This window comes from Littorina saxatilis, linkage group LG2 (assembly GCF_037325665.1).
Source record: "Littorina saxatilis isolate snail1 linkage group LG2, US_GU_Lsax_2.0, whole genome shotgun sequence".
In the NCBI taxonomy this organism is placed as follows: Eukaryota; Metazoa; Mollusca; class Gastropoda; order Littorinimorpha; family Littorinidae; genus Littorina; species Littorina saxatilis.
In genome coordinates, this window is record NC_090246.1 from 79,816,934 (window position 1) to 79,838,561 (window position 21,628).

Consider the following 21,628-nt stretch of genomic DNA (forward strand, 5'->3'; position numbering starts at 1 on the left):
ACACACACGCACAGACACAGACACAGACACAGACACACACACACCACGACCCTCGTCTCGATTCCCCCCTCTATGTTAAAACATTTAGTCATAACTTGACTAAATGTAAAAATAGAGATAGATAAAGAGAGAAAACAGAGCACTGGGAGATGGACAACGCATCAGACTATAAAGTATAATTCACATGAATAACAAGAAGAGCAAACGTTCGATCGAGTCACTTTCGCAGTTCTGAATATTATATGAGGCATCAGATGGACAGGAAGAAATTGCTATTCACAACACAATGAGTCACGTTCACATAAAATTTGAGCCCGGTCACTTTTATAGTTTCCGAGAAAAGCCCAACGTTAAGTTGTGTGTTGCCGAACAGAAAAGGCTAGTTATCTCCCTTGTTTTTCTGATAACGTTCGTAAAAGGCTACAGATGTAAATACTTTGATGTAAAGAATAATCCTACAAAGTTTCAATCACATCCGATGAACTTTGTCAAAGATATAAAATGTCTAATTTTTCCTTTGACGCTGACCTGTGACCTTGAAAAAGGTCAAAGGTCAACGAAACCATCGTTAAAGTGTAGAGGTCATTGGAGGTCACGACTAAACAAAATATGAGCCCGATCGCTTTGATAGTTTCCGAGAAAAGTCCAACGTTAAGGTGGTGTCTACGGACGGCCGGCCGGACGGCCGGCCGGACAGACTAACACTGACCGATTACATAGAGTCACTTTTTCTCAAGTGACTCAAAAATAACGTCAAGTCAATTAAATCAGAGTGGAAATCCCATACTGCAACAATGTGCAAGTGCAACAAAGTCAACCTTGAAACTTGCTTTGAAATTCCACATACTTGGCATCATGCACTGCCAGCTTTACGTTTGGTACTGATACTGATAGTGATACCTGATGCAACAACAGATGATGTTTTTGTTAACACGAAATCTCACCCATTTCAACTTTCTCTGCACTTTCTGCGCTGCTTTCCTTGGGCTTCTTCTCACTTTCCCTGAAACAGGAAGATAAATCAACGATCATGTTTGCATTTTACAAGGTAGGAAGCCTGGTTTTCATTTAAAGTGACGCCATCAGCTTTGGGCTGTTAAAGTTAAACTTAAAAGCAAGTCTAACTGTTAGTGTTACTACAGAAAGACCAGCAGATATGTTCACAGTGAAATAATTAGAAGATATCTTAATTCTTTTTATAACAATATTTTTTTATTTTATATTTTGACATTTTTTTCCAATTTTAGAATGAGAGTGTCAGACAAGAGTTGCCTCCCATGCCAACACCGCTGGAAGTACATGTAGCACTCGGTGAGCGGTTCACTGCTTGGCTGGAGAACATGGGTTAACAATTCTCGCCATCTCTGTCATGTGTCTATACCCCACATTGATGAGACACATTTATCATCCCAATGCATGTCTGGCCTGGGCACAAATACAATGCATGGTCCTCTTCAGGATTAGGATATAAAAAACGCTGGCGCTGGACCCGAGTACTCTTCAGACTGGCTCGCTCCCCCAGTATGAAAGTTTTTGTCTTGTGCACGTGGATTAAAAAAATAAAAAATAAAAAATTGTTTTTTTACACAATTAAAAAAATTATTAGAGTAAAATAAAACATTAAAACGTTCATAATAAACAATAGTAAACAAGAATTAAAAAAAAAGACCGCCCATGCCGGGAATCGAACCCGGATCCCTTGGATTTAAAAAAAAAATATTTATTTATTTTACACAATTAAAAAAATTATTACAGTAAAATAAAACATTAAAACGTTCATAATAAACAATAGTAAACAAGAATTTATTATAAAAAAAAAATTAAAATTAAAAAATCAGACAGCCCATGCCGGGAATCGAACCCGGATCACTTTAGCCATAGTCGGAAACGCTTTCCACCAAGCCACCAATTCTATCATTCGCCAGTGAACTCAAATGCCTATACTCCTCGCGCACAGTGGTACACGCACGCAAAGCACGCACGCACGCAATAAGCCTGGTGTCGCTGTCGCTGGCTGGCTGGCGGATTAGCCGAACGGCTGTTCTATCCCACCGCGAATTGCGCCCGCCGTTAAGAGTGGATTTTGTGATTTATTTGGCATTTAGGTCCCAGGTAACATTATGAAGTTTTAATACGATCAATCGGACCTATTATCAAGTTAGTGTATCAACTTTTGAACGAACTGTGCCCAGTAGTTTCCCAGCAATAGGCTGTTAAGTCGAGACAGACACACAGATACACACACAGACACACAATTAAAGTCTGCTGGACCCAAGTACTAGCGTACTCGGGGATAATGTATTCTCTGTGTGATGCTGATACTAGGTATGCATGATCCCCAGAAGGGGACTCAACTGGAAAGTATATCTGGCCTTGGGTTTGATGTTCCCACTAGGCTGTGTGTCGGCCTGGCATTAGACTAAAGTGTACAAAACACCACAGTAAGTCAGCGTTCTGATTCTGAAGTCTGTGTAGATCGAACCAGCCAATACACATCCACAAAAACCGTCAATAAAAGTTGAATGAATCTTGTAAGCCTCTCATTGTCTAACACCTGACAAGTAGGAGAGTGGTGATGGGATGGGGTCCGTTTTGGAGGCATAACATTGAAAAGTGATGCTGAAACTTCTTATTTCTGTCGTCAAATTCAGCACTGATTCAGTGATTGTGATACAGCATTCCCTGCAATGTACGGCCCCCCGCGTGAGCGGACACCTGACATGTACGGACACATTTGCTCGGCACGGAGTGTTTTCCTTCTATATTTGCTCCCCCCTTAAACGGACACCTGCAAAACGTGGACGCGGACACTCATTTTCGGTCCCAACAGCAGGTCATACCTCCAATGTACGGACAGACCATCGTCAAATTTTCACAACAAAATCGATAACAGAGCAGTCCGGCTCTTGGTACAAAGATCACAGCCGCAATGGCGTGATGACAGTCACTGATAACTTGGGTGCATGTGTACCCATCAGGAGGGGGGGTAGTTTTGGTCAGGAGTGGAGTACATGCGAAGATGCCAACATGAAACTGCACTGTGCTCTTTATTCTTGTCTGTTGGACGTAAACAACAGAAACCACAGTCGATGAAGGTCCTGAGCGAAAGAGAGTGAAAAACCGGCCACAGTTCTCAGCATCGTGTGTCTGTGTGTAACTTACCTATTTCATTGACAAGATACTCTTGTTTCCCCTCAGCCTTGACCAGTGAGTTGGTTGCCTAATCTGTGAACCCTTCAGTTGTCTTGCTTTGTCAAAAGTTAGACACAGTCAACGGGTTTTGCTCTGAGCCCCAAACAGTACATGGCTGGAGGAAGTGAGAGGGAGGGGGGGGGGGTGGGGTGGAGGGGTAGCTGGCTAAAGTCTGTGGGGTGTCCGGTGTCACTGCATGTCAGAAGGAAGAGCATTGGAGAGAAATAGAGAGGTGTACTCTTCCACACAATTTCCAAGCATAAGTTGTCACGGCTTGGGGTACGCATTAGGGAGGGAGAGCTAGAGTGGGAGCTGTGTTATGTACAGTGTATTTCCGACTGATGATTATGACATGCAGCTCTATCTGCTGCTATTTATTCAAACTGGTTTTCAAGCTTATTCTTGCAAAGCATCTGCACACGCTCCTCTGTGCTGTGTTTGTGTGGCTGCTTTCGTATGTCAGTGCATGGTGAGTGTGTTCACTGCCTTGAGGATTTATTTTATCTCTTCTTTTCAACACTTTTCATACAAATCATTTTTACAGAACGTTTCAAGAAGTATTAGGAGTTTATTGTTATTGTTTAGTAGCCACAAGAAGTGATTAGCATAGACTCAATCCTGTTGTTTGTGTGTCTCTGTGTGAGTGTATGGGGGAGGGGGTGGTGTGGTCACCCCTCCCGTGACCGGACACCTGCAATGTACGGACAGTTTTGCTATGGCCCAAGGGTGTCCGTTCATGAGAGGGACTGCTGTACTGATGTGATACAGTGACCCCACTAACTGATCACCTTAGAAATAGGAGGAAAGCTTAGGATCCAATAATTCCTATTATTCAAATTTTTAAATTTTGGGGTTGCGCTCTCTCGTTTCCGTTGCGACGATAACCAAAAAAGGTTTCTGCAATGTTCCGATCCTGATCCTGATCCTGAGTTAGGTGTGAATTTTACCAATCGAGAATCTGTATGCGTGTGTGTACGTCATACAATCAATGCATACAGCGCAGAAGGTACCACGTGCAATTTTTACACATTTAGTGCAAGGTCTTGCGTGTTTGTCGAGAATGCATCGCTACAGAATGAGAATAATCACTGACAACAAGCGACTCTAATATGTCAACGACTGATTTTATGCCTGGTATTTTTGTTTGCAAACAAAAACAAGCACAGAAAATACCGGATTCCCGTGTTTATTGTGTGTCATCGCAAAATGCACACGTTAGGAAAGCGCTTGTAACAACGACAAACATTTTTACCTAGCCTTCGTGTTGCTTTTGTCTCCCGCGAGGTCAGCCATGATGCCTCTCAACGAGACTTCACGAGATATGGCGTCCAATGGTCTCGACTAGCCTCATTAGGGAGGTTAAAATGGATTCATAAATCTAACGTTTAGCTACATGTACCAGTGGGGAGGGGGAGTCTAATCAATAACTCAGCTGTCCTGACTGGCAAACATAAATCAGCCAACGCTGATAGTGTTCTTTTCTGATAAACAGGTCAAATACACACCCAAGTGTAACGCATTTTGTTACACCGAGATGACGTCTATGACAATGTTCACTTCTCATTATAATCTCTGCAACCAAAACTCGCAAAGTCTCATTGTAATTACAGGGAACAACGTAATGATCGAGACAGAAGTTTTCATTCAGAAACAAGCCATTTTACTTATAGTTAAACGTATGAGCCTGCAACCAGTGAGGTCTTCAGCGCAATCAGAGAATCCTTCACCAAAGGCAAAGGCAAAGCGACTTTTTTCCCTAGTAATCTTTGTGCAAAAATAAACAATTTAGTCACGTGACTGTATAGTCCGAGACATCCGCGGAGAAGTTGCGGTGTGTGTAGATAAGAAACACGGTTCAGAAATAAGGACATGCATTGATCACAGAGGAATTATCACACAAAAATGAAGCTACGCAGATAGTGGAGAGAGTGTGGTTTTCCTTGATGGAGACTGGCATGGATAGACTTAATCATCTTCATTCGCAACCAACGGAAGTGTTGGGGAATAACCAACAGGAAGTGCTTTTTCATTCCGATCAGCCATCGACAGATGCCGTCTGTGTTATTTTTTGATCGTTTTCTGGGAAAGACAAACTGTTGATCTCAACATGAAGAAGCTGTTCAGCTCAAATCAGCAAAGTTCTCACATCGGCAAAACTTTCCAAGTGGGTCGCTACAGCTTGACGGTGGAAGATGTTATCGCAGAAGGTGAGTGTCGGAAGGGGCGTGTGCTGTTCTTTATCTTTCTTACTCCCCCCTTGACTTTAGACACACCCGCCGCTGACGGTGACCCACAGTGTAAAAATTATTCGTCCTTCTGTACTCTCCAAAAATCAAGCTTTTCTGTAATGATTGCCGCTTTCAAACAGAATGTTAGTTTATTTGTAGTTGTACAAACCAGTTTTAGATCAACAGTGATGTGGCGTGCAGGCAGTTATTACTGGACTACCAGTACCAAAAGTACCTTCTTATTCTTAAGTAGCATTCAGTTGAACTTTTCATTCACAGAACGAGAATTTTAAAACAAGCAACGAAAACAGACTGCCATTGTCACCAGAAAGAATTGTTTTAGTGTGTTTTGATTCTGCTTGAGCTATTTTCTTAACAGAGCACATGTATACCAGGCCTGAAGGTGGCGAGGTTTTTTTTTACTCGCCATGGCGAGTAGAAACATGTAAGTGGCGAGTAGAAATATTCATCTACTCGCTAAATGCGAGTAAAGTTGCTGAAACAAATTGTTGTTTTGGCTAAGTTGTACATTTTCAGAATCACTAGCCAGAGGCGAGTACATCATTTGTTAGACTTTCAGGGCTGTATACAGTAGCAACAGGGGGGGGGGGGGGGGGTGTCACATGTGCAGCTCACAACGTACTGTGTGTGCACGCTGCGAATACTGGTTAGTTAGTATGCCGTGGTTTAACCCTCTTTAGTGATCCACTTGTTGACAGTTGGAATAAAGATCTTCCTTGAAGGAACTGCACAGTGTCTTTCTAAATTTCAAGGCTGTGGCCATCATGAATAGTTCATAATATTATGTTCTTTTATAGCGATATTCACCACCAATTAGCAGGCTCATTACATAAGAAATAAAACATGTCTCTCTTCAAGTTCAAGTTACAACAACTCACTTAGTTAGAAAGGACAGACAACTCACTTAGAAAGAACAGACAACTGACTAAGAAAGGATAGGCAACTTACTAAGAAAGGACAGACAATTCACTAAGAAAGGTCAGGCAACTCACTTAGAAAGGACAGGCAACTCACTTAGAAAGGACAGACAACTCATTTATAAAAGAACAGACAACTCACTTAGATAACTCATTTAGAAAGGACAGACAACTCACTTAGAAAGGACAGGCAACTCACTTAAAAAGGACAGACAACTCCCTTAGACAACTCTATAAAAAATAATTTTAATTACAATTTTCAGATTTTTAATGACCAAAGTCATTAATTAATTTTTAAGCCTCCAAGCTGAAATGCAATACCAAAGTCCGGCCTTCGTCGAAGATTCCTTGGCCAAAATTTCAATCAATTTGATTGAAAAATGAGGGTGTGACAGTGCCGCCTCAACTTTTACAAAATGCTGGATATGACGTCATCAAAGACATTTATCGAAAAAATGAAAAAAAAAGTCTGGGGATATCATACCCAGGAACTCTCATGAAAAATTTCACATTGTGACAATTCACACATGTATGATGTATACACCTGCACGCAGACACACTGCCTCTGTTGAGAAAGTAAGCCAGAACCATAGGTGTGTTGAGATCAAAACTGACAAAAGACAAGTACATGTATCTTATACTTAGACATAAACCATTGTGCTATAATAAAACTTGATGTATCATGACCCTGTGTGTGCAGGTGGATTTTCTGTGGTGTTCCTGGCCAAGTCATCATCAGGGGGCCGCTTTGCCCTCAAACGCATGTACGTCAATAATGAGAAGGATTTGGCCGTCTGCCAGAAAGAAATTAGGATTGCCGTAAGTACATCCCTACATCACAACATGTCGACAGCTATTATATTAGGATTGTCATACAGTTGTATCCCTCACAGCTCTATTCTTGATTCTAATTTCTAGTCAATCAGCATCTGTTAAAAAAAAACCATTGAAAGTTGAATGTAAGGTCTCTGTTGTGTTTAGGATTGCTGTAAGTAAAGGCCTACATCACAACATGTTGACAGATCTAGATCAGGAATGTCATAAGTACTGTTGTACAGTGGGTCCCCCCCCCCACCCCCCATCCCCATCCCTTTTTGTATAAATTTAAGACCTTCCAAAATCTGAGAAAGTTGGAGGGAATCGTAATATGGGAGTTGTTTTACAGAGCTTTTGAACAAAAAAATGTGAAAATGCAAAGTTTTAAAACTAAAAGGAAGGAAGACTTAAAATTGGGGGGTGGGGGGGATGTGTGTGTCATATAAGGTGGGATCCACTGTATACATCAGAGCATGTTCACAGCTCTATTCTTAATTCTAGTCATCAGCATCTGTTGAACAAAACTTGAATGGACTGTCTTTATTGTGTTTAACTGCTGAGGTGAGCACAAGCTGATCTGTTATGAGACATTTCTTTACTTCTTGTGTCCAGTTACACCTGCAGCAAATCAACAATAGACTGATTGAAAATGAAATATGACATAAATTCAAAACGGTATACTTGTGCTTATAACGGGGTTGGGGGTGGGGTCCTATTTTACTAACTAGGAAGGGATCCAATGAAATTAAAAAGCCCAAGTTTCTTACGGAATAAATGTGTAGAAATTCTCCCATTATTTGCTTTCATATATTTATTTGATTTATGTAAATATTATTTAAAGGTACTGAACTTGTCAAATCCAGGTGCACGGAGCCCCTGGGGCTTTTAGTCATACCTGGGGCAGCTATCCGTTAGAAGAACTACCAAGTTTCATTGACTTGCACCCAAAGAGTCAAGAACTGCGATTTTTTTACGAATTAATTTCGTACTCAGACCCGGCTGGTCTTGACCTATTTTTGGATCTAAATTTAGATCAGGTAGATCACCACATCATGCACAAAAAGACACGTCACTAGCAAACTATGTCAGACGTCATCATGAGTTTGTGTAAAACAAAATGGAGGCCGGAATCACTCAGTTGAATCGAACTCCGACCAAACACCACGTAATAACTAGGTTAATTTATGCACTCGCGTGAACAAGAAACTGTCGAGCTTCACAGATGTCGTCGTTGGGTAGTTTTGGGTTTGTTTTACTACCATAGGAGGATTTTTGAACTGTAAATGCACTCAGCTGCAACAAAAACGCAAAACGAAGGCTGTGAGCTGCACTGTGCCTTTAAAAGATTAGGTTATTATACTAATAGATCTGTTAGTCTGTGTCCTTGTCTGCTTGCTTCCCTTTCGTCCTTTTAATTTTCTAACATTAAAGGAGGGATGGCCAAAAATTAACTAGCCAGCCAGGTGAGTAACTCCAAGAAAGTCACTAGCCAGCCAGAAATGCCACACGCCCCCGGTAAATACCAGACAAAAACGTCGAAAGCGGGCCCAAGATCGGAGCCTTGTTCTCGTGTCACTAGACATGGGTGCGATGTTACAGACGACAAGTTTCTGCATGTGCAGTGTTTATTTGGCTTTAAAAAATGAAACTCAATAGTAAAAACAGAAGTTGCTTTGCATTTGAGCTGAATTTTCACTAGCCAGCCGGGCAAGCTGCCAGATGGTTTCTACTAGCCCAGTGGATTTTTTACTCGCCCCTGGCAACCGGGCGCTGGATTTGGCCATCCCTGTTAAAGGTTACAGCAGATGTATTTTCACTGAGCCACTATTGCTGACAATTCAAAACTAACCTGCTGTACCAAGTTACATAACTTACAGTACTTACCTCAAATACAACACACAGCAACTTCACAACATACACCAATGAACTTTAAAAGTACAGAAGACATAATACAATTTAGAAAAAAAAAGATTTCTCTGTAGAATGTGTGTGATTGGGTGTTTGTCTGTCTGTCTGTCTGTCTCCTATGCCAGTCTTCACATCTGCCTCCGTGCCTGTCTCTTGTTTTGTGAGCTTTGAAACTGCTTAGAGGAATTAGCACAACTTTAGCACGAGTTTGATGTCAATGACTGACTTTCAGAAAGACCTGAGCGGCCACAAGAACATCATTCGCTACATCGACTCTAGCATCGCCGTCACTCCCAACAAGGTGTACGAGGTGCTGCTGCTCATGCAGTACTGTAGAGGTGAGTCTGTGTACAGGTAGACACACTCTGGTACAGGTAGACACACAGGTAGACACACAGCATCACTGTCACTCTCAACAAGGTGTATGAGGTGCTGCTGCCCATGCAGTACTGTAGAGGTGAGTGTTTGTACAGGTAGGCACACAGTACTGTAGAGGTAAGTGTTAGTACAGGTAGACACACAACAGTGAAGGGATTATCTTATCCCATGTAAAAGCCTGACTAGATCTGAGACAGTGAGGCAAACTGTTTTCATGAGGTGGAGTTGGTATTTAAGCACAAGAAAATGCCCCCCCCCCCCCCCCCCCCCCCAAGGAGAGGCTACCTTTAGATAAAAGACCGCTTATTTTGTCTGTAAAGTTAACCTGTCGATGTTATATTCAGTCTGTGCATAATTTGTAAGCAATAAAGCATGCACTTGACATGGTATCCCAGTGTTAACCGTGTGATGTTACAGACAGAGATGTTGTGTTTCAGGGTCTGTGATCCAGCTGATGAATGACCGCCTGACGACAGGGTTCAGTGAGAAAGAAGTGCTGAAGGTTTTCTGCGACGTGTGCGAGGCTGTGTCACGTCTACATCACTGTCAGACTCCCATCCTTCACAGAGATCTCAAGGTACGCCAGGCTTGTTTGTTGCTCTTTCTCTTTTCACTGGTATTTATATCTCCAGCCCCCTTCTCCTCCCCCAACTGTCAGACGCTCATCATCCGCCGAGATCTCAAGGTAACGTCAGGCTTGTTTGGGGCTCTTTCTCTTTTCACTGGTATTTATAACTCCACCCCCCTCTCCTCCCCCAACTGTCAGACGCCCATCCTTCACCGAGATCTCAAGGTACCTCCAGGCTTGTTTGGGGCTCTTTCTCTTTTCACTGGTACTTATCTCTCTTTACCTGAAAATGCATCGTCCTGACAGTGTTTTCATGATTATTTGCATTGTAAACAAACCCAGTTTATGACTGAAATCAAGGCATTTTAGTGATGGGGGTGTGAAGTGATTAAATGTCTGCTTGTAGATTTGCAACATCTTAGCACTTTACATGTTGCTGTATGTCTTGTGAGCCACCAATTGTTGTCAATCACTTATCACTTGATATGTTGTGTTCTTAATGGGCAGGTTGAAAACATCTTGCTCGGAGAAGGTGGGAACTATGTGCTGTGTGACTTTGGTAGCTGTACGGGCCGCGTCATGAACCCAGAGCAACAGAAGATACAGCAGCTGGAAGATGAAATACAAAAGTCAGTTCTCACCTGTAGTTTTGTGTGTGAATGTTTGTCTGGCATACTCCAGATTTAGCCCCATGGAAGTGACGTCACACACTGAAAGAAGACTCAACATTTTGGGATTGGTTCAGTGTGACAGCTTGCACAGAGCTAAATCTGCATATTGCTGTGTGTCTGTGTCCCTGTCTGTCTGCCTGTCTGTCTATTCCTCAGTCGTAAGTGGACAGTATTTTATGACATATGTACAGGTGGTTGAGATTCAAAATTCTGTTCAAAAGATGGTATTTTATTTTTTAATTCTGCTTTTATTCTAATCCTTCCTGTTTACATGTCCAATTTCTTTCAGACAGTAAACACTAACTGTAGATCTATTTTAATGGTAAATGGATGTGTGTGTTTGTGTGGGTAGTTAAATGTGTAATGTGACATTGTCGTTATAATTCAACATTGTAATTTTTGTGTGCAGATACACCACCCTGTCCTACAGAGCGCCTGAGATGGTGGACTTGTATGGGGGAACACCTGTCACTACCAAGGCAGATATATGGGTCAGTCTGTGTGTTAGTGTGTGTCTGTGTGTACATGTTAGTGACCTGTATGGGGGGACACCTGTCACCACCAAGGCAGATATATGGGTCAGTCTGTGTGTGTCTGTGTGTGTACATGTTAGTGACCTGTATGGGGGAACACCTGTCACCACCAAGGCAGATATATGGGTCAGTCTGTGTGTTGGTGTGTGTCTGTGTGTGTACATGTTAGTGACCTGTATGGGGGAACACCTGTCACCACCAAGGCAGATATATGGGTCAGTCTGTGTGTGTACATGTTAGTGACCTGTATGGGGGGGACACCTGTCACCACCAAGGCAGATATATGGGTCAGTCTGTGTGTGTACATGTTAGTGACCTGTATGGGGGGACACCTGTCACCACCAAGGCAGATATATGGGTCAGTCTGTGTGTTGGTGTGTGTCTGTGTGTGTACATGTTTGTGACCTGTATGGGGGAACACCTGTCACCACCAAGGCAGATATATGGGTCAGTCTGTGTGTGTACATGTTAGTGACCTGTATTGGGGGAAACACCTGTCACCACCAAGGCAGATGTATGGGTCAGTCTGTGTGTGTACATGTTAGTGACCTGTATGGGGGGGACACCTGTCACCACCAAGGCAGATATATGGGTCAGTCTGTGTGTGTACATGTTAGTGACCTGTATGGGGGTACACCTGTCACCACCAAGGCAGATATATGGGTCAGTCTGTGTGTGTACATGTTAGTGACCTGTATTGGGGGGGACACCTGTCACCACCAGGGCAGATGTATGGGTCAGTATGTGTGTGTCTGTGTGTACATGTTAGTGACCTGTATGGGGGACACCTGTCACCACCAAGGCAGATATATGGGTCAGTCTGTGTGTGTACATGTTAGTGACCTGTATGGGGGGACACCTGTCACCACCAAGGCAGATATATATATGGGTCAGTCTTTTTGTTTATCCCTTACAGCCCCAACGTTGCAATTAAGCAACAGCATATCTGAACCCTGACGTCGCTTGATTTTCTTGCAAAATAAAGCATGTCATTTTAAAAGAGAACAAGTCAATTAGTCCACAGGTTGGAAAGGTATGGGCAGTTTACGACTGAAACCAAAAATCTGTGGGGCTGGCAGTAGCGTCAAAGTCGGGTAGAAATCCAGAAGTAAAATGGATGGGCCTGAAAGGGTTATCTGTGTGCATGCACATGCTAATGACCTGATGCTGTTAACACTTAGAAGTATAAAAATCATTTCACATCATTTTGAGTTTACCAGTATTGGGACAGATTTACTGTTTAAAATAAGGTACTTTAAGGCACAGTTCTTCTGCTGTAAACGATTCCACTCACATCTCAGATCTGGCATGGCTTTTAGGATAAGACCATCCATATCAACAATCCACAGATTGGGTGTCCCCTGTACAGAGGTGGAATTTTTTATGAATCAATTTCTTTAACAGACTCTCTTGGCAATCTGTGAAATCAAGTCATAAAAAAGTTCTGACTTTGCACAGAAAGCTGTCAGGATGTTAATATTTGGTATGTGTCAAAGTGGAGCAGTGTTCTTATCTCATGTGGAACCCTGGCCAGATCTGAGATGGTGTGCCATGGAATAGCTGTTCCTTAAATGTATTATTGGTTTTAAGCGACCTTTGCTTCTCATTGCGAAGTCTATCCATTTTATTCTTTCCCAGGAGTGTTTAAAAGGGTTTTGACCCTGTCAGTATATATCTCAGCTGAACTCTTATTAGGTAACACAAATTCAGTAGAAATAGGAAGTGATTGTATCAGAGATTTGATAATTTGAGAAATGTGTGTTGATATCAGGAGCAGGAAAAAGGAAAAACCTTTATCTTAAGATTCCCCCCGACACCAAGTCTGATATGCGCTGTTTCAGAAGTAATAGGCCTCTGTGTCGTCATTTTCAATCGTGAGACTTTTACAAAAAGTTCAGGTTTCCTACATTTCAAAGCCCAAACAGAAGTTGTTGTTTTTGTATGTGTTTTTTTGTTTTGTTGCTTTTTAATTTTATTTTCTCAGTCAAAATCTGCATTAAAAAGTAGATATTAACCACATCTATGCTCACTATTGACATTTCAGCAGATATGGAGCTTTGGAAATCTCATGTGTGAATGTTTTACGACTGTTGTGTTCCAGGCAATGGGCTGCCTGTTGTACAAACTGTGTTTCTTCACACTGCCCTTCGGGGAGAGCACTCTGGCCATCCAGAGCGGCAACTACTCCATCCCTGACAACTGTCGCTACTCTCGCGGCGTGCAGTCCTTGATAGGTATGTTGACTGTTGTGTTGATATGACTGCATCGCTTGCAAGCAATACATCATAGATTAGTTTTGCTTCTAAAGACTAAGAAAATAAGAAGAATGAATCAGGTTAACTTGATATAACCAAATAGGGTCAGCCAGTATGTTCTTCTGGAACATCTACAGTATTGATTTTTGATAAGAATTGTGAACTCTTCAAATGTCTGTGTGTGTTGAATGCTGAATGTCCCATTGTCTGTGAACCTTCATTTTGAGGACTTTTCAAGTTATTGTGTTTGCGTGGACTAATGAAGAATTTCTGTCTGTGAGAAAGAGCAAGAAAATGTGTTAGAACTGGAAAGGAACCAACATAGAGATAAAGAGTGTCTCAAGCCTGTCCTTAACTGGGCCAAGTCGACTACGCAAAGTTTACTTCACAAAGCTGGCCTCATGAAGCTTTAGCACTGAGTTTTTCGTAAAAAGACTTTCGCAAAGTTTTTGACAAAAAAAAGTCGACTTGGGGCTCAATTAAGGACCAAGTTAAGAGAGTGTTGGTGTGTGTGAGGAATGCTGAGAGTGTTGGTGTGTGTGTGTGAGGAATGCTGAGAGTGTTGGTGTGTGTGAGGAATGCTGAGAGTGTTGGTGTGTGTGAGGAATGCTGAGAGTGTTGGTGTGTGTGAGGAATGCTGAGAGTGTTGGTGTGTGTGAGGAATGCTGAGAGTGTTGGTGTGTGTGAGGAATGCTGAGAGTGTTGGTGTGTGAGGAATGCTGAGAGTGTTGGTGTGTGTGAGGAATGCTGAGAGTGTTGGTGTGTGTGAGGAATGCTGAGAGTGTTGGTGTGTGTGTGAGGAATGCTGAGAGTGTTGGTGTGTGTGAGGAATGCTGAGTGTTGGTGTGTGTGAGGAATGCTGAGAGTGTTGGTGTGTGTGAGGAATGCTGAGAGTGTTGGTGTGTGTGTGAGGAATGCTGAGAGTGTTGGTGTGTGTGAGGAATGCTGAGAGTGTTGGTGTGTGTGAGGAATGCTGAGAGTGTTGGTGTGTGTGAGGAATGCTGAGAGTGTTGGTGTGTGTGAGGAATGCTGAGAGTGTTGGTGTGTGTGTGAGGAATGCTGAGAGTGTTGTTGTGTGAGAGGAATGCTGAGAGTGTTGGTGTGTGTGAGGAATGCTGAGAGTGTTGGTGTGTGTGAGGAATGCTGAGAGTGTTGGTGTGTGTGAGGAATGCTGAGAGTGTTGGTGTGTGTGAGGAATGCTGAGAGTGTTGGTGTGTGTGAGGAATGCTGAGAGTGTTGGTGTGTGTGTGAGGAATTCTGAGAGTGTTGGTGTGTGTGAGGAATGCTGAGAGTGTTGGTGTGTGTGAGGAATGCTGAGAGTGTTGGTGTGTGTGAGGAATGCTGAGAGTGTTGGTGTGTGTGTGAGGAATGCTGAGAGTGTTGGTGTGTGTGTGAGGAATGCTGAGAGTGTTGGTGTGTGTGAGGAATGCTGAGAGTGTTGGTGTGTGTGAGGAATGCTGAGAGTGTTGGTGTGTGTGAGGAATGCTGAGAGTGTTGGTGTGTGTGTGAGGAATGCTGAGAAAGTTGGTGTGTGTGAGGAATGCTGAGAGTGTTGGTGTGTGTGAGGAATGCTGAGAGTGTTGGTGTGTGTGAGGAATGCTGAGAGTGTTGGTGTGTGTGAGGAATGCTGAGAGTGTTGGTGTGTGTGAGGAATGCTGAGAGTGTTGGTGTGTGTGAGGAATGCTGAGAGTGTTGGTGTGTGTGTGAGGAATGCTGAGAGTGTTGGTGTGTGTGTGAGGAATGCTGAGAGTGTTGGTGTGTGTGAGGAATGCTGAGAGTGTTGGTGTGTGTGAGGAATGCTGAGAGTGTTGTTGTGTGTGAGGAATGCTGAGAGTGTAGGTGTGTGTGAGGAATGCTGAGAGTGTTGGTGTGTGTGAGGAATGCTGAGAGTGTTGGTGTGTGTGAGGAATGCTGAGAGTGTTGGTGTGTGTGAGGAATGCTGAGAGTGTTGGTGTGTGTGAGGAATGCTGAGAGTGTTGGTGTGTGTGAGGAATGCTGAGAGTGTTGGTGTGTGTGAGGAATGCTGAGAGTGTTGTTGTGTGTGAGGAATGCTGAGAGTGTTGGTGTGTGTGAGGAATGCTGCAGCCTCCAAACTCTGATATGACTGTCTAGTCTTCTCCTCCCCAGCCTACATGTTGGAGAAAGACCCCAGCAAGCGACCCGACATCTTCCAGGTGTCTTACGTTGCCTTCCAGTTACTGAAGAAAGAAAACCCCGTGCCAAACATGAATGTGAGTATGCCGTTTGCTGTCTTCATTGATAGAAGCTTGAAACAAGACATTTTGACCCCCATTTTCATTACTTTGTTAACATTTGGGAGACATGTCATTTGATACAATATGATTGTTTACAGGTAAAAACTAAGAGCTGTCTCCTTAAAAAGCAGGGACTGTTGTTCTTTTACCTAAAATTGCCTCCCTCGAGGGTTCTCTGAAACTTGTTTGCTACTGTCAGTACCGGTTGGCTAATTGCTATCGTTTTGTTTATTTTGCAATGTAAATATTTCTTCTAAAACAAACATAGAATATAAACTTATATCAGAATAGATAGGAAACAGGTAGACTGCCAAGGTTTTAACATGAAGAAAAATGAGAATAGTTTGTTTGCTGCTACAGTGCAACTCCTCTTTAAAGACATCCAAAAATGTGAGAAAATCATGTACTTAAAAGGAGGGAGTCTTAACATGGAGGTCAATTTGCACAGATTCTGAACACAAAGTCTGAAAAAACAATGTCTCAGAAAGAGGGAAGTCTTAACTGTATATGTAGTAGGTAAAGTCCAGTATGGGTAGCTAACTGTATATGTAGTAAGTAAAGTCCAGTATGGGTAGCTCATTGTCTAATAATGTAGACACTGTTGTGTGCAGTCTGTTGCCATTCCTGACCTGAACAACCTCCCGGTGCCCCTGACCGAGTCCGAGGCCAAGCAAATCAAGACCAGCACGCAGAAGTAAGTTAGACTTGGATTTCAATAAATTGACAGCTGCTTGTTATTTTAAGCACTTACAGCTCATTGTGGAATTGGTCTAACATTTTCAAGCTTCAGGAAAAGAACAGCTTTCTGATCTTCCGTTTTAGCGGGAGACACAGTTACTGGTAAATATGTTTAAGTGAGGGTAAAGCTCTTTCAGTAAACTTTGAGGAGAATAATGCATGTTACACCTAAAGCTATAACACCGTATGACGGGGTAAGGTTTCAACAAGAACTTCACTTGTTTATGGTGAACGAATGAACTTGCATTCTTTACAAGAACTAATAAATCTGAAGATCTGACAAACAAAGGGAAATAAGCGCTCTACATGCATACAACATGTGTAATAGAGTAAGTGAGAGTTATTTGGAAGCAGTCTTCTGGCACCTGAGAGAATAACAAGCATTGACATGAACAAGCGGCTTTCATCCTTTTTTCCCCCATATTTTTTTCTGATAAATCTGAATTAACAATGAAGTGCTGACATAGTGTGTTGTGTGTCACAGAGCGGTGAATACCCCGGTGATAGAGACGACGTCGGTGGCACCGCGCCAGAGACCGCGTGGTCAGAACGTCCCTCAGGCACCCGCCCTGGGTCTACCCATCTCAACCTCCATAGCACCCCGGAAACGACCGTCTGCTACGACCAACAATGGTGTGTGGCTTTCCTCTGCTCGGCAAACACTGTTTCTGTCTTGAGATTTGGTACATGTATTCAGTTGTGCAATTCCCAAGATAATCCAATTGGTCCTAAGAGGACATTAAAACTAATTAATCAATCAATCAGTTGTGCAATCTGTTAAAATAGCAAGACAGAGCATATAAAAAGACAGAGAGCAAACCTGTCATGGCCCACAATACATGTTAGTTTAAATTACGGCATATTTCAATTAGCAAGAAGACTGGAAAGGCATCTTCGACAGATGAGAAGATACAACCTTCAGCCAACCATATTTTAGAAGGCGACATGTTTTAACAAAGAAAATCCGTCGCGATATAACCTTGAATGGTTGAAAATGTCGTAAAACACCAAATAAAGAAAGAAAGAAAGAACAAAGAAAATAATGTTCCAAGTCACCGGAAAGAAAAGTCTACAAAGAATGGTCTGCTTTTATGCCTCTATTGAAGGCAATGTGAAAATGTTAACTGCTGAAAGGTTTAATGATTGGGGAATGCTCTAACGGTTTACCGTAGTTAACCAGACCAAGAACGATTGGGGAATGCTCTAACAGTTTACCGTAGTTAATCAGACCAAGAACGATTGGGGAATGCTCTAACGGTTTACCGTAGTTAACTAGACCAAGAACGATTGGGGAATGCTCGAACAGTTTTCCGTAGTTAACCAGACCAAGACCAAGAACGATTGGGGAATGCTCTAACAGTTTACCGTAGTTAACCAGACCAAGAACGATTGGGGAATGCTCTAACAGTTTTCCGTAGTTAACCAGACCAAGAACGATTGGGGAATGCTCTAACAGTTTACCGTAGTTAACCAGACCAAGAACGATTGGGGAATGCTCTAACGGTTTACCGTAGTTAACCAGACCAAGAACGATTGGGGAATGCTCTAACAGTTTACCGTAGTTAACCAGACCAAGAACGATTGGGGAATGCTCTAACGGTTTACCGTAGTTAACCAGACCAAGAACGATTGGGAAATGCTCTAACAGTTTACCGTAGTTAACCAGACCAAGAACGATTGGGGAATGCTCTAACAGTTTACCATAGTTAACCAGACCAAGAACGATTGGGGAATGCTCTAATAGTTTACCGTAGTTAACCAGACCAAGAACAACACTATGACTGATGTACCTGAGAAAGTCACCGACCGGTTGGGAACGAGCCATTGGTTGAAATGAAGAGATACATTTTTGATTGGTTGAAAATTGAGGTTGAAATGAAGGTTTGTGTTTCAACCAATCCAACCCCATGGCTGACTCCCACCGGGTTGCTGACTTACTCATGCACACTGGCCCTAGAGTGCAGTATTAAGTTTGTGTCTGTGTGGCTGAAGATGTGTGTGAAAATGATGTGTGGTGTTGTTTTGTGTCTGTGGTTTACACTCTGTAAGGAAATGTTGTGTATGTTGTTGACAGACGGGCCACAACCACAGGCCTCACCATCACCACAGTATGGGGGGCAGTACCCAGGACCCACCCAGCAGTTCCCATCAACCACCACACAACAACAACACTCAACCCAGTTCCCCACCCAGCCCTACGGCCCCCAGGTGTTCAACAATACCCAGCAGTATCAGCAACAACAGGCCTTGCAACAACAACTGATGCAACAACAACAACAGTCTGTGATAGGCGTGGGGGGAGTGGTAGAAAATGCGGAGGAGGGGGGACTGCCCAGGAGCAGCAGTAGTGGCAATGTTCCGTTAGGACAGTTGATTGAGATCGGGGACCAGACGGATGGCGTGAAGAGCGACAGCAGGGAGGTCACTCCGCCGCACAACGCCAGGGAAGAAGTGTTCAAACAGCCAGCCTTGCCCAGAGTGCCACCTTTCACGCAAAAGGTAACACCGCCTGCTGAGATAGATATATATGCAGAAATAAGGAATAGCATTGACATTGGTTGATATATAGAATAACTTTGAGACTGACTGACATAGAGAACAGCTTTTCATAGAGATTAGCTGTTCCAACAGCCAGCCTTGCCCAAAATGCCACCTTCTTTCACACAAAAGGTAACAGCACCTGTTAAGACTGGCTGATGAGTAGAAATTATGTTATAGAAATTTGACATTAGCTGGTATATACAGAAGCTTTCAGACTAGCTGAGATATATACTACCCGTCATAAAAAACTAGGCAGATAATATTGGAGTGCAGAGCTTTGTGGCGAGACCGTTTATTTTAAAGCCAGTTATATTATTGGAAAGGTCACCCGTTCCCCTATCATATTCAGCATACAGATTGATTTTACTTCAGGCAGTGTCTATAAAGTAAAACCTACAACAGAGACACCCCTAAAATCAAATTCACAAAAGCGAGGTAAACAGCTAAATAGGAACAAGTTTTGCATGTCATTGGACAGAACAATCAAATTTGAATCCGAAACCAACAGTTTTGCTCTTGTCTAACAATTACATTTGGCATGCTGTACGGTGTAGATGTCAGTGTTCTCAGAAGCCATAAAAGGAGGTTTTTGAAGCCGTTTCAGCAGGTAATAAGACAATAAAACGGGTACATTTCAGTAATTCCTCCACGCATTACCCTTAAACTTTCTGAGCTTTGTGTTAACTTGTCGTAAAATATACACAGAATCTTCAGCCATTTAAGACATTAGTTACGCTGTTATGCGACATGTCAGAAAGAGTTTGGTCGTTACATTTGTGTGTGTGTGTGCAGGGAGGGAGAGTGAAAGCCTTGACGCCCCCGACGTCCCCCAAAGTGACGCGGCATCGACGCAACGTTAGCGACACGTCCTCCCTCATGATGGGCGGCAAAGGCAGTGCCTTCAAGTGAGTGCAGTGTGATATAGTGTGGTATAGTATAGTTTAGTATAGTATGGTATAGTATAGTATGGTTAGTACAACGTTAGCGACACGTCCTCCCTCATGATGGGCGGCATGGGCAGTGCCTTCAAGTGAGTGCATTGTGGTATAGCATGGCATATTACGGTATAGTATAGTATGGAATGGTATAGTTTGGTATGATATGGTATAGTATGGTATAATATAGTATGGTATTGTATAGTATCATATCGTATGGTATAGTATCGTATGGTATAGTATGTATAAGTTACATACCTGTCAAGTACTTTTGGCCTCTGACCATAGTAAATGGCATAAGAAACCATAGTTGGGGATCAAAAACCATAGTTAATGCGTGGATCAGGATGTGGTTAAACGCACAAATTCAACTTCTCACGCATACACCTTAAACCAATCAGATTGTTTTTCGCAAACTAAAAGTAAAACATATAAATTCCTTTCTACACAAACTGCTCTTTATTTACCACTACATGTAATACATTTACACTGCACTCTTGTTCGTTCATTTTTTTCTCACTTGTCACTTGTGTTCTTTGTTGTATTCATCTGTGCAAATCTTTGCTTTGTCAATCATGCTGCCAGTCACCTTAAAATCATGGCAGCATGCATCAGAGTTAATTTTGACCTGCAAGAAGGCAGTCAGTGTGTCAGCTCCCAGACTGTGATCCAGCACTTGAAGGTGTTGCAGGGTTTCACTGCCAAATGGAAATTTATTCAACATTTTCCTCACACAGGCCACGTAGAACTGGCGCACATCATGCCAGAACTTCTGTTGTGTGGCTGGTGCAAGCTCCTCCTCAGAAATGAATGAACGGCAGTCCATGCCAGCAAAAAAAAATAAATAAAAAAAATTTAAAAAATGCTGAAAATGCGTATGGTTTGAGGTATACGACGTAGGACCAAAAAAACACCGAAAAACCGTAAGAATTACGCAGAATGCGTAGGACTTGACAGGTATGAAGTTACTGCTCCGTCCATCCACGGTATCGCGTGATATTTTTTGTCGAGACTGGATCAATGAATATGATGACGTCACTCGTGACGAGGCTCTGCCGAGAGTGACGTCATTATATTCTTTCACCCCGTCGAGACAAAAAATATCACGCGATACCATGGATGGACGGAGCTGTAAAGTATATATGGCATGACCAAAGTAAGGAGAATTTGTCATGGGATGTGGAAACAAAGCATGGGAAATTCACCATGGGCATAATAATCAACACAAGCCTAGAAGTTGTAAAACTATATTTTGTTTCAGTCTTGGCAAGGCCAGTTTTGGCCTAAAAGACATCATGAATTCATTCACCCTGCCGAGACAAAATACCAATTCCATGGATGAAAACGTATATATCCCGTGACGCATCAAAGCTAAATTTTGTTTTGAAATGTTTTCACAACGTACAGATAATTTATAACGGCATAATCGTCATCACAAGACAGGAAAAACGCATACTTTGTTTGTCGTCTGCTACAAATCTAGTCTTGGTGGTTGACGGAGTGAATAGAAGCTTCAATTGTACCTTCATCAACCGGAATAAATGCTCAGTCCGCTGTCATTTCGCAACTGAACATTGGTTTTTTTCTTTAACTTTTTGGTTAACATTGAAACGGCAACCCAAAAGAGTGTTTGAGTTGTTTCAAGACACAGGCTCAGCTACTTCTTTTGAGT

General features: G+C 42.5%; 2 protein-coding genes across 3 annotated transcripts in view; one reads left to right on the top strand and one right to left on the bottom strand.

Annotated features, from left to right (window-relative positions):
- The window catches only part of LOC138959836 (set1/Ash2 histone methyltransferase complex subunit ASH2-like), a 73,709-nt gene extending 69,158 nt beyond the window's left edge, over window positions 1-4,551 (bottom strand). For both annotated transcript variants that reach the window (XR_011453806.1, XM_070331472.1), the window contains exons 1-2: window positions 4,445-4,551; window positions 945-1,003 (exon numbers count right to left, since the gene is read on the bottom strand). Coding sequence is in view for 1 of the 2 variants with exons in the window: in XM_070331472.1 (XP_070187573.1) it covers window positions 945-1,003; window positions 4,445-4,485 (100 nt within the window). In the remaining variant the exon portion in view is untranslated. The remainder of the gene's footprint in view (window positions 1-944; window positions 1,004-4,444) is intronic.
- Window positions 4,552-4,797: 246 nt separating this feature from the next.
- Window positions 4,798-21,628, top strand: part of LOC138959834 (AP2-associated protein kinase 1-like) — a 39,573-nt gene continuing 22,742 nt past the window's right edge. Inside the window, exons 1-12 of the mRNA XM_070331468.1 lie at window positions 4,798-5,399; window positions 7,059-7,177; window positions 9,315-9,420; window positions 9,898-10,037; window positions 10,536-10,657; window positions 11,109-11,190; window positions 13,334-13,466; window positions 15,615-15,718; window positions 16,354-16,436; window positions 16,965-17,113; window positions 18,555-18,979; window positions 19,814-19,926. Of these exons, the coding sequence (XP_070187569.1) occupies window positions 5,300-5,399; window positions 7,059-7,177; window positions 9,315-9,420; window positions 9,898-10,037; window positions 10,536-10,657; window positions 11,109-11,190; window positions 13,334-13,466; window positions 15,615-15,718; window positions 16,354-16,436; window positions 16,965-17,113; window positions 18,555-18,979; window positions 19,814-19,926 (1,676 nt within the window). The 5' untranslated portion in view covers window positions 4,798-5,299. The remainder of the gene's footprint in view (window positions 5,400-7,058; window positions 7,178-9,314; window positions 9,421-9,897; window positions 10,038-10,535; window positions 10,658-11,108; window positions 11,191-13,333; window positions 13,467-15,614; window positions 15,719-16,353; window positions 16,437-16,964; window positions 17,114-18,554; window positions 18,980-19,813; window positions 19,927-21,628) is intronic.